Source organism: Lemur catta, chromosome 14 (assembly GCF_020740605.2).
Source record: "Lemur catta isolate mLemCat1 chromosome 14, mLemCat1.pri, whole genome shotgun sequence".
NCBI lineage: Eukaryota > Metazoa > Chordata > Mammalia > Primates > Lemuridae > Lemur > Lemur catta.
In genome coordinates, this window is record NC_059141.1 from 54,960,266 (window position 1) to 54,973,089 (window position 12,824).

Genomic DNA, 12,824 nt, shown 5'->3' on the forward strand with positions numbered 1-12,824 from the left:
GAAGAGCCGGGGCGGAAAAGTGGGGGAGGGGAGATTCAAAGTGTTCCAAGTCGGTCCAAGGAAGGGGGTGTGTCCTCCTCTCACCCCTTCCAATTTCTGCCAGTTTCTGGAGGTGACCCTCGAACTCTGCCCGGACGCTAGGTACCAAAGCCCTGAGAACTCACAGAGCGGTACAGGCATACATACACACTGTGCACCCATATCCAGGTACACAGTAGCACGCTCAGCGCTTCCCCTCTTCTTTCAAAACAACCCGAGTGACGGTGCAAATCGAGGGGAACGCGGCAGTTTCGGTCCGCTTCCCTGGAAGAACCCGCGTTCCCACAGGCAGCCGCCCCCTCCTTCTCTCGCTCCTTCCCCGGGCTTTCCCAGCACAGGTCAGTCCCAGCTCTGCGTGCCACTAAATTCGAGAAAGCAGCCCTGAGAAGCCCGGGTTCCCAAGTCTGCTGGGATGGCGCCGGGCGGGTGGTGGGGGAGGACTGGGGAGGCGACTTGAGTGAGCCTGGGACGTTTCTCCCCCATACACCCACGGCCAGGCCTCTTCCTCTGAGCCCTGGTTACGGTCCCAGGGGGGTCAAAGAATTGAGAGGGGCTTACCCCACCATTGACCCACAGGACTCAAGGTTAGTTGGTGGCGTGGCTGTTAGAAAAGTCGCCGAGTTTGGGGTCGGGGAACTACTGAGGGTAGTCGACCGCAGCAGGGTGGCAGCCTGACTTCCGCACGCTATACGCCCCCGAGGGACTGTGAAAGGAGGTGGTGATGGGAAGTTTCTCATGTTAGACGTCGCCGCTGCCCGTCTCAGGTACCGAGAGCCGCCCGAAACTCCGCGACCCCGACGGACCGAAGCCCCGCTAGGTGGAAGGGTGTGTATCTCTCCGACGCCCAGAGGGAAGGCGCGCACCCCAGGCCTGCGCGCCCCTCTCCGCGCCCTGGGCGCACCTGCAGACTTTCCTCCCACATTGCATGCATTTTCCTGACACTGAGCGCCTCTTTCCCGTCTTTCATTCTTTTTCCTAGCGGCCCCCCTACACACCCCATCCCAGGAGGCTGCTCCTCTTTCCCCCTCCTCCGGTTCCCTCTCGGTCTCTTCCTTCCTCTCTGTCTCTCTCTCCCTCTCTCTTCTCTCTTCAAGTCGCACCCGCCTTGTAATCAGCAACAAAAGCTGACATAAATCACGGGCGGATTGACAAGAGCTGACAAATAACTGATTGATTGCGGTCGAGGAACATTGACAATTGATGGAGGGGTGGAGATGCCCAAAGAACGGGCGGGGGGGGGTAGAGGAAAGAGAGGGTGGAAGGGGAGAGTAAGAATGGGGTGGGGGGAGAGACCGAGTGTGAAACAGAGGAAACATGTGACCCCTGCTCCAGCCCCAATCTACGAGTCCGGGAGAATCACGTGGCCGGGTAGGGCGGAGAGCCGGGCGCGCACCGCCGTGCTAGCAGCCGCCGCCTCCGCTGCCCATCCAGTTTCTGGTTTCTCTGTCGCCGAATCTCAGGAAATCGAAGCGGGCGGGCGCACTTCCTCCAGGACCGCCTCCCCACCTTTCCATACCCTGGTGGTCGCGCCGCGCGGGATCTCAATTACTGAGGAGGAAAGAACATTTGGTGTGCGGATCTCCTGCGCGCCCCTGCAGTTGACAGTCCGGCTGGTGTCCACCCTCTCGCCCCTGCTCCTTCAGGACACCCCCTCAGTCTGTTCCTCACGCAAACCCATCTCCAAAAGGAGGTTTCAGTTTATTTTCGAGCTGGGGAAAGGAAGAACGACGAAGAGGAAAAAAGAGGGAGGCGGCGGATGACAAACGTAGAATAAATGTCCATCTAGTCCTCGCAGCGAAATCGAGGGAGGGGACACGCAGGGGGGTGGCGAGGAGAGAGCTGCCCATTAATACTAGCTCCGAGAGTCTTGGCGGCGGCAGCGGCAGCGCGGGACGCGTCACATCCCCTTGACCCTCCAATCACCTCGGGCTCCCATTTGATTGGAAGGCGGCAAAGGCTTTAATCTCCCCCTCGGTGCAGCTGCTTTTGAAGTGAGTTTCCTCGCCAGAGCCCCGGCTGGACACGCAGCGGCTCACATCGCAGAGCGCAGCGCCGGCGCGGGGCCGCGAGAGCGCAGCGCAGGGGAGCAGCCCGAGGCGGACACCGCGAACCGCCTGGCACTCCCGCGGTCCAGCCGGCTCCTCCAGCCCGGCCACGGCTCCGCTGCGGGCCATCCAGGATTACTCGCTTCTGGCTCTAGGCGCCGAGAAGGCTCGCTGGGCGCCCGTGGCCGCCGCGCCAGCTCCTCCTCCTCCTGCTGCTCCTGCTCCCCGGGCGAGCGCGCAGCCCCGGAGCCCTCCCCCCGCTGCTCCCATGCGCGCGGGTGGGTCATGAGCACAGCGCCCTCGCTTTCTGCCCTAAGAAGCAGTAAGCACAGCGGCGGCGGCGGCGGCGGCGGCGGCGGCAGTGCAGACCCTGCCTGGACCAGCGCGCTCTCTGGAAGTAGCTCCGGCCCCGGCCCAGGCTCGTCCCCGGCCGGCAGCACCAAGCCTTTTGTGCACGCCGTGCCACCCTCTGACCCCCTGCGCCAGGCCAACCGCCTACCCATCAAGGTACTGAAGATGCTGACGGCACGGACTGGCCACATTTTGCACCCTGAGTACCTGCAGCCCCTGCCTTCCACGCCCGTCAGCCCCATCGAGGTAAGGACCCTCCCTCTCCCTGGATCGCGCCAGGACCACTACCCCAGCTGCAGCCCTAGGGGGTTTCTTGTTCTCGGGATCTGGGATTGGGGGGTCGGAGTGATTCAGCTCGGCGATAGGGGAAGAGGATAGTGCTTCAGCACCTCAAAACTAGGGCAGAAAGGGGGAGGAGGTGGAACTGGGTGTGAAGGCTGCCAAAACCTGTTTCTCCTTTTGGTGTTAAAGCCCCTACCCCGACCCTGGCCCCCTCACTCGGCACCGAGGCTGGCGGAGGTCTGAAAAACGTTTCCAAAGTCGCCGTCCTCCGGCTCCCCAGAAGCTCGTATGGGTACCCAGCCTCTGAGGCGCCAGCCGCCCAAGCCCTTACTCTGAAAAATTAAGGGGTGTGGGGGGAGGGGTGTAGTTCTGGGTCTAGGAGACGAAAACCAAAACATTTTTGTTTTTTTAAAAATCCATTTAGCTCTCAGGGCAAGGAAGAAGCTGATGGTGGTTGGGTGGGGGGGGGTATCTGCCGCTTTTCCCAAGGGCGAGAATGTTTGTTGTTTGTGGGTGAGCGTGGAGCGGGGGTGCCGCTTAGAATTGCGCCTCGGGGCGGGGAGGATCTTCGTGGGCTGATGCGGAGGGGCATTTGAACCCCAGAAGCCAGGAGTCTAAAGGGTTTCCCTTTTTTCTCTGTGTGACCCCCACACCCCACCCCGCAGCTCGATGCCAAGAAGAGCCCGCTGGCGCTGTTGGCGCAAACATGTTCGCAGATCGGGAAGCCCGACCCCTCGCCCTCCTCCAAACTCTCCTCGGTCGCCTCCAACGGGGGCGGCACGGGAGGTGCCGGCGGCGGTGCCCCGGGAGACAAGGACGCCAAGTCGGGCCCCCTCAAGCTGAGCGACATCGGCGTGGAAGACAAGTCAAGTTTCAAGCCGTACTCCAAACCCGGCTCGGATAAGAAGGAGCCGGGCGGCGGCGGCGGAGGCGGCGGCGGCGGGGGCGGTGGCGGGGGTGTTTCAGCGGAGAAGTCGGGATTCCGGGTACCGAGCGCCACCTGCCAGCCATTCACGCCCAGGACAGGCAGCCCGAGCTCCAGCGCCTCGGCCTGCTCGCCGGGAGGCATGCTGCCCGCGGCCGGGGGCGGCCCAGAGGGCAAGGACGACAAGAAAGACACCGACGCGGGCGGCGGCGGCAGCAAGGGCGCTGGGGGCGCCTCAGCGGAAGGGGGACCCACGGGGCTGGCGCACGGCCGGATTAGCTGCGGCGGCGGGATTAATGTGGACGTGAATCAGCACCCGGATGGGGGCCCGGGGGGCAAGGCTCTAGGCTCGGACTGCGGCGGCTCATCGGGCTCTAGCTCTGGCTCCGGCCCCAGCGCGCCCACCTCCTCCTCAGTGCTGGGCTCTGGGCTGGTGGCACCCGTGTCACCCTACAAGCCGGGCCAGACAGTGTTCCCTCTGCCTCCCGCGGGTATGACCTACCCAGGCAGCCTGGCCGGGGCCTACGCTGGCTACCCGCCCCAGTTCCTGCCACACGGCGTGGCACTCGACCCCACCAAGCCGGGCAGCCTGGTGGGGGCGCAGCTGGCGGCGGCCGCAGCCGGCTCTCTGGGCTGCAGTAAGCCGGCCGGCTCGAGCCCCTTGGCTGGGGCGTCGCCGCCATCCGTGATGACAGCCAGTTTGTGCCGGGACCCGTACTGCCTCAGCTACCACTGCGCCAGCCACCTGGCAGGGGCGGCGGCCGCCAGCGCGTCGTGCGCTCACGATCCGGCCGCTGCGGCCGCGGCACTTAAGTCCGGATACCCTCTGGTGTACCCCACGCACCCACTGCATGGTGTGCACTCATCGCTAACGGCTGCCGCTGCTGCAGGCGCCACACCGCCCTCCCTGGCCGGCCACCCCCTCTACCCCTACGGCTTTATGCTCCCTAACGACCCGCTCCCCCACATCTGCAACTGGGTGTCGGCCAATGGGCCGTGCGACAAGCGCTTCGCCACGTCCGAAGAGCTGCTGAGCCACTTGCGGACCCATACGGCCTTCCCCGGGACAGACAAACTGCTGTCGGGCTACCCCAGCTCGTCGTCTCTGGCCAGCGCCGCCGCAGCCGCCATGGCTTGCCACATGCACATCCCCACTTCAGCCGCGCCGGGCAGCCCTGGGACGCTGGCGCTGCGCAGCCCCCACCACGCGCTGGGACTCAGTAGCCGCTATCACCCCTACTCCAAGAGCCCGCTCCCCACGCCCGGCGCCCCCGTGCCGGTGCCGGCCGCCACCGGACCCTACTACTCCCCCTACGCCCTCTACGGACAGAGACTGACCACCGCCTCTGCGCTGGGGTATCAGTGAGGGCGCCGGCAGGGCTAGCGAGGGAGAGAAAGGAGCTGGGGGGAGGGGAGGAGCCGAGGGAGGGGCGGGATCGCGGCCGGGGCTGCAGACATCCGCGCGCAGGGAAGACCCGGGCCACGAAAGGAAAAAAATACACACCGTATCTATCTACCCGATAACAGCGACCGAGACCCGGTGGGAAACTCCCACCTCTCACCTCCCCACCCAAACTTTGTAAAAGTTGAAAAAAATATCATTTGACTTTTTATAGGAAAAGAAGGAAAAAGTAATTGAGACAGTGTTCATCTGAGGACTGCGTCGGTGGACACTGGTATTTATTTATGTTAGCTCCAAGCGGACCCGTGGTTCAAAAGTGCATTATTTAGTTTGAGCTCCGTAGGTAAAAAGGAGGGGAAAGAAATTAAAACTTGAGGGTAAAAATGTGGAAAACAAACCCTCCCATCCCTTGTAGATTATAAATAAAAGCAAAACCGCCACAGAACTAGAGGTCTTCTCTTTAATGTTACTTTAAAATTGCTATGATTGTATTGTACGTTATTTAATGTCTGATTGAAACAAATTTACATGCATGTTTGTTACAAAAAATGAAAAAAACGAAACAAAACAAGTCACAATTTGTCAGCTCTGATTTCAAATTGCAATTATTTTTAAGGTGTATACCATCGAAAGAGAATGGGTATTTTTTTGTATGTATTCTGGAAGAAAACAACAAAAAAAAAAGGAAAAACAATTCTATTCCAAAACCTCATTTGCCTTATTTTGTTCTTTAAAAGGAACACTTAACTATTTTTAATTTTTAAGTCCACCCGCTGAGAAGGGGACAAGGTTTACGTCATGTACTAAAATAATAGACAATGTATCGCTTTAAAGATTAAAATTCCGTATATTTGATGTATTAAAAGGTTTTACTTCTTCTTCTTATCTTTTTTATTTTTTGGTTAAAAAGAGCATGGCAGAACCCGAACTGGGTTCTCAGGGCCGTGGCCGAATTTCCCACTGCTTTGTTGTGATTTTCTGGAAGAGGCCAAGGCGTTGGAAGGGCCGGCCAGCCGCAGGGTTGGCCTTGGGGAAAATATTTTTAAAGAGGAAATTTCACAATTTGGAAAGATAGTGCCCTTCGCTATCAATCATTTCGTTTTTATTTACATTTTCTCTTAGCAGTCGCTTTGTTAGAAGTGAAAGGAGAGGGGGAAAGTGGGTTTTTTGTTAAATTTCCCTCTTGAGACTTTTGGGCGTTTGGGTTTCGTTTTGTGCAGGGAGCGGAGCAGGCCGGGACTCGCCGGCAGGGCCCGGGCCCGGGGAACGTGCGGCTGCCCGCTGTCCCTCTCTTCGCTGTCGGAGCAGCCCCTGCCCCTGGCGGGCAGCAGGGATAGTTTGGGGGACGGAGGGGCGCTTGGAGAACCTGTTTCCCGGGCCTGGGGAGAGTGCGCCGGAACCCTCTGGTCCCTTGAGGGAAAGTGAGTTCTCTTTTCTTCTGACTGCCGCGGGCCAGAAGAACCACCTCCACCCTCACCCCCACCCAGGGCTGCTTCCTCCCCCCGGAGTCCGACCCGGGGCAGGCCGGCGCCGCGGCTGCTTTTCCCCGCGTCCTGATTGCTCCGCAGCCGGCGCTCTATTCCAGTCTGCGCCGCAGGAGAGCGCGCAGGGGCAAGGGACCCGGAAGCCCCTTCAAATTCGGGCCCGCTAGGGTCCTGGAGCCCACGCTCGGCCTCTCTGGGGCAGGCAGATGGGCACTGAGGGCCGTTCCGGGCGACCAACTCCGCACCGCAAACGCCGGCGGGAACCTGAGTCCCCGCGCGGATCCCCGCGGCGCGCGCCGATCCCTTCTCCCCAGCTTGGGCCGCAGGACTGAGCTGCCTGAAGCGCCGACAGAACCACCCACGGGAAAGTGCTAGTCGCTTTCGGGGAGGAGATGGGGGGTCGGAGACCCCGTGCCGCCTCACAGACACTCCAGAGCTGGGCGCCAGCTCTGGTCTTCTGGTTTGGAAGCTCTGATCCCAGAGCGCCCTTGGGGGATCCAGGGACCGTGCAGTCGCGGCGCTGAGCGCGCACCCCAAACTCCCCTCTCCCCGCAGTCCGGCCGCGCTGGGCTCTGAGTGTCGGGCTTCCCTAAGCGCTCAGCTCCCACTGTTGCCTCTGGGGACTCACTGCCGCGCAGAGTCCGCCTTCAGCCCTCTCGGTCTGAGTCTGACAGCCGCGCGGCCCCTGCCTCCCTGTGCACAGGGGTTGGTGACTTTAAGATTTTCCACCCTCCTCCTAGCGCCTGCCTTAAGGCTGCGGGGCCTTTTCCCGGGTTGCACGCAGAGCAAACCCAGCGACCTCCGGGACGCCGCCCGGAGAGGGCTTAGTGGAGACTGTGGCTCCACCGTCACCTCTACCGAGGGGGTAGCTTCCGGTGCCTCTGACCCTGATGCCAGTGCGCCCCGAGACCCTGGGAACGGGAGCTGGCGACCAGGAGGACCCCGGGGACGCCGCAGCCCCGCTCCCACTCTGGTCCAGCCGAGAGAGTCTGGGCTGTACCTGGGTCCTCGAGAATCCTGACCGACGGGACGGCTGGCCACCCCCAGGCTCTGGGACAGACACCGCTGCCCCCACCCCCGCCAGGTGGGAGGGGAGGGCGTTCGCGGAGGTGGTGCGGCCAGAGTCCCACTCTCCCGTGCCCGCGGCTTGGGACCTGAAAACCAGCCTACTGCTCACCGTCTCACCAGCACCAGCCACATGCTCCCAGCCACTGTGACTCACAAGCTTTGCCCTCCTTTGCCTGGCGTCTTCGGACAGGGGTCCTCGGGCCACCACAGCTCGCCCGCTAGGACCTGCTCGGGCAAGGGAAGACCTAGAAATTCCCCTGCCCTGGAATTCAGGCCTGGGACTGGCGGGAGACGAACTGTTCGTGCCTTCATGCCCCCTCTTGGTATTTTATGAACAAAACCCAAAACCCAGTCTCTTCCCTTAAAAGTTTAATGAGACCCTCTTCCCGGAGAAGCTACGCAGAGGCAGCAAAATTCTGGAGCTGGGGTGCTAGGGGTCGAGGGCAGAAAGGATTCCCCGACGTGTTGGAAGGAGCCGAGTCACCCGCGGTGCGGGGTTAGTGAAAGGTGGGTGCCAGTATGTGCCGCATGTCCAGGCGAGGTGCGAGCCTCCGGGGAGGGACAAACGCCCCTCTCCAAGGTGCGCCCCCAGCTGTCTCCAGCTTTCTCCCGTGCAGCCGCGAGATCCCAGGCGCGCTGCGGGCGGCTGGAGTCCCGGCGAAGCGCCGCGTGTCCGCCAGGCGGCGCTGCGGAGCCCGGAGGAGCGGGAAGGAGACCCGGAACCCGGGCCGTGCGCAGGCCGCCGGCAGCGCCTCCGCTTTCGCACCGATTCTGGGGCAGTGTCCGGGAGTCCCCTGCCTCTCTTTCCTCGCTCTTCTCTCCTGCTGCGAACCGTCTCCCCTGCTCTTCTCCACCCGCTCCAGCTTCTGCCTTTGTTTTCTCCTCGCTCCCTTTTCCTATCCCAAAGGGGTTAGTCCAAGTGCCACGAGTCCCTTCCCAGGCCGGGGAGCTCCCGCCACCACTCTCACGGCTCCAAGTCACCTTGTCTGCCGTACTGAGATGGTCCGCACACGTTCATGCATTCTTCACCCCCAAGCTGACTGATTATTTCCAAGGGCCTACCCCTGGCCAAGGGCTGCCCATCCCTTTCCTTGCCCCAGACACAGTTGGAGAAACTGAGGCCAAGTCCTGGAAGCCAGTGGCAACGCCAGCGGAGAAAACCCAGGCCTTTCCCTCCGTTCAACGCCCTCCCCCTGCCCATGTGCCCCTCTGCTGGTGATACTTAGTGACCGTCGTGTCCTTGTGCTGAGTGACATCGAATAAATTCGGAGGAATGTGTACCTCCAAGATATCTCCAGAAGAAGGATCAGCTGCTGAAATCTGTCATAAGCCTGTGGACCTATAGGTGAGCACAACCAACACAAACACAGATGTCTGTCAACACGCGTGCTCACTCATGGCTTGCGTGTCTGCACACATTCGCCTGACTTTCACAGAAATAGTCCACCTGCCCAGGCACACCTGGGTATGTGTGGCACACACACTTCAATGCAGAGGCGAGAGGGAAGGATGCTGAGCTTGGTCTTTAAGCAGTTGGGAAAAGCAGATGAAAAGGCCCCTCTAGGCGATGAATTCTTTGTGCTTTGGAAAACTTGTAAAAGTTGTCCAGAAGGTGGGGCCTGTCCCCTGCCAGGCCATCAGCTGGCCTCTGCTGCGCATCTTGGTTTAGGGTTCCTCCCCAAATGTGGTGCTCAGAGTGACTGCAAAGCCCAGGATGACTTGCTCACATCCGTTATACACTGTGTCTAGCCCATATTATCCTATATTATCCCGTTTAAACTTCACAACAATTCTGTGAGGTCATTAGAATCTTCACCCCATTTTTCAGATGAGGAAACTGAGGCTCAGTAGGACAATGCCTGGGAAGTAGAGATTCCGATTCAGCTGGGGGAGGGTGTGGTGAACATAATTGGGTTTTTTTAAAGTTTCTGGTGGTATTATTTTACTTTTTATTATGGAGATTTTCAAACGCATAGAGGGACAAAGAATAGTGTTCTGGAACTCCATAAACCCATCACCCAGGGTTAACGATTATCAGTTCAGGGCAATCTTATTTCCTCTCTATCCCTCCACATTGTCCCCCCCCCCCCATTATTTTGAAATGAATAAAGACATCTTATCACTTTACCTCCTCAGGTGTCTGTCACTTCCAGCTCGGGTTTCAGTCTGGGCCTGGGCTGGCTCCCAATCCAGGGCTCCTCCCACTGCCCCGCCTGAGTAGAGGCTGGGTGCACAGCTAAGCTGGGATTCGAACCCACTTCTATCTGACCCAGAGGCCAAGCACTTACGGACAACTTATGTTCGTAAAGTCTGGATTCTGAGTTACTGAACACTACCCTATGTTGGGGGTCCCCAAGAGTCTAAGGATACTGAGCTCTCCCTGCCCAGTGTGGATATCCAGACTATGAAAAGTCTCTCGAGGCCCTGGCTAGGCAGCAGCACCTGGCTGGGACAGCTGCAGCAGGAGGGATGTTCTGAGAGTGGGAGCAGCGTAAAGTCACGTGGTGCAGTGGAAAGCGCACAGACGGGTTCAGACCAACCTAACTTTTAGCTCCACCACTGCCTCAACTCTGTGGTTCTACTTCTCTTGACCTCACTTTTCTTGCCTATAGAATGGGGGCACTGATACCAACCTAATGGTGGTCGTGAGGCTCAAATGCAATAATAAATTTGAAAATGCCCAACCTACTGCCTAGCTCATACTGGCTCTTAGTAAAGACAGGTTTCTTTCTTTCTTTTCTCCCCAAAGTCTCAATTCTTTATAACCATCCCTCTTGCTCAAGAACTTCTTATGGCTCCCTCTGGCCCACTAGCTCAAATCTTCACTCCACCACCTGGCCATTAGGGCGCCTGTAATCACAGGCCATCTTCTGATGTGGCCTCTCTTTGTCTATCCTACCTTGAGTCTCACCAATCCCTATGGTTCAAACCCTTTGCTGGCCAGCTAGTCCCTCCCCCAATCCATCCCCAACACCTTGGTTGATGGTGCCCATGATACACTCCTTCCCTGGAATGCCTTCCTCTCTCCCCTTCCCTCAAAACTCTTTTAATACTCACCTCTTCCAGCAAGCCCTCCAGATTCTCCCCCACCACACACCGATTTTTCCCTCACTTTGCATCCTCTTGGCACTTAAAGCAAAGGCAGAGGGTAAAGGTATAAAGGATACGGGACCAGGGATGAGGATACTTGGTTTTGAGCAGTGCCTTTTCTTAGTTGTGTGACCATGGACAAGTCACTTATGTCCTCTGTGAAGCTTCTCTCCAAAACTGATACAGAGCCGTGAATACCATGGGTAAACAGCACATTGCCAACAATCATAATGTTAATGAGTAGCGTGTATTGAACACTTACTATTCCGTGTACTCATTAATTCATATTACTATTACTATCCCCATTTTACAGGTGAGGAAACCGAGGGCTGGAGAGAAGTTAAGTGTCTATATGCTGGTCCCTGTGCCTGGGATTTGTCTTCTACCCTCGTTTCCTTATCACTAGCAACTCAAAGCTCCTATTTTAGATCTCAGGCCAAGTGTTACCTCCTTCTGGAAGCCCCCCCACCCCAGGCCCTGTCCATTGGACTTAATGCCCTTCCCTTTGCTGCTGTAGCACCTGTCCATCCCACCATCATATTTTCTTTCTGTTGTCTGTAAAGTCTGGATTCTGAGTTACTGGGGAGAAAGGACTATGTCCTATACCTATGTCTAATCCCGGCAACTAGCATGGTAGCTGGAATATAGTAGATGTTCAATAAATATCAGAAGTAGGGAGGGAAAAGGAAGGAAAGAAGAGAAGGCAGGACAGAGAAGAAGACAGAGAAAGGGAGAAAAGACAAAAGGGAGATCAGGTGCAAATAAACTGAGCCCTCTTGGGTGAGATTATGTTTCCAAAGAGGAGAGGATAGTAGGAAAAGTAGCAGTGGTCTTAGACGCACTTTGAACATCTTTGCCTACGGCTCAAAACTCAGGGCCAGGTAACCGTCTATGCATCAGTTGGGAATTGCATTTGCTGACAATAACAAAGACCCCTAAACAGTGGCTTGTGAAAGGAAAATGTTCTCTCAGGCTGGAGGTGGGCAGTCCAGTCTGGGGGTGGCCCTGGGTCACCAGGGACCCAGGGTCCTTCTGTCTTTGGGTCTGCCAGCCCAACCAGGAAGTTTTCATCCTCACGTCCTCTCTGAGCCCAAGGAGGCTGCTTGAGCTCAGCTACCATCACCTCAGTTTCAAACAACAGGAAGAAGGAACAAAAGGAGGTCAAAAGTTCCTTCCCTTTTATTGGGTCTTCCTGGAACCCACACAGCTCTTCAGCTTGTGCCTCACTGTGTAGAACTTAGTCACAGGGCCATGCTTAGCTGTCAGAGCTAAGATGTAATGTTTAGTCGGGCACACAGCTGCCTCAGGTAAAGTCAAGGTTGTTATGGACTGAAGTATGCCCCTGCCCCCAAAAAATTCACTATCCCCCAATGTAACTGTATTTGGAGACAGGGCCTTTAGGGAGGTAATTAAGGTTAAATGAGGTCATGATGGGGCGGGCTAATCTGAGAGGGTTGGCGGCCTTATAAGAAAAGGAAGAGATGCCAGAGATATCTCTCTCTCTGTCCCCCCCCCCTACACACACACAGAGGAAAGGCTATGTGAGGACACAGTGGGAAGGCAGCTGTCTACAAGCCAAGAAGAGAGCCCTCACCAGAAATTGAATCAGCTGGCACCTTGATCTTGAACTTACACCCTCCAGAACTGAGAAATAAATTTCTGTTGCTTAAGCCGCTGACCGATCTGTGGTATTTTTACAGCAGCCCAAGCTGACTAATACAAAGGGCTCTGTTGCTAAGGGGGTGAGAAAGATGGGAGCTGGAATAGAATATTGACAGACCCCCTGCAATCCACATTGAGGTCACTCAGAACCAGAGTCCGGAGAGAGCCCTGGTGGCCTTCCAGAGGTCACTGGATGGTGACTTCTCCCTTTGAAACAGATCCTCATTGCTTAAGTGGGCAAAGTGGTACTTAATAAGCCCTCAGAAGTTGTAACTCAGGATTGGTGTGATTTAATTGTCATTTTAGGTGCCTGTAGTTGTATGATGCAATGATGTAGAGTGGGATTTGTCAAGAGTAATTTTTACTCCTATAAATGAACAAGTCTTTGGTTAGAGACCTGTTCTTTTGACCCTGTACTAAGCCAGGAAGAAGGAAGGCAAGAAAGAAAGAAAGAGAGAAAGAGAGAGAGAGAGAGA

General features: G+C 57.3%; 1 protein-coding gene across 1 annotated transcript; it reads left to right on the forward strand.

Moving 5' to 3' along the window:
* Positions 1-1,919: 1,919 nt before the first annotated feature.
* ZNF503 (zinc finger protein 503) lies at positions 1,920-5,903 on the forward strand. Its single transcript, XM_045568030.1, has 2 exons — positions 1,920-2,681; positions 3,383-5,903. Exons 1-2 carry the CDS (start codon positions 2,370-2,372, stop codon positions 5,006-5,008), a joined length of 1,938 nt encoding a protein of 645 aa, XP_045423986.1. The 5' UTR covers positions 1,920-2,369; the 3' UTR covers positions 5,009-5,903.
* The last annotated feature ends 6,921 nt before the right edge of the window (positions 5,904-12,824 follow it).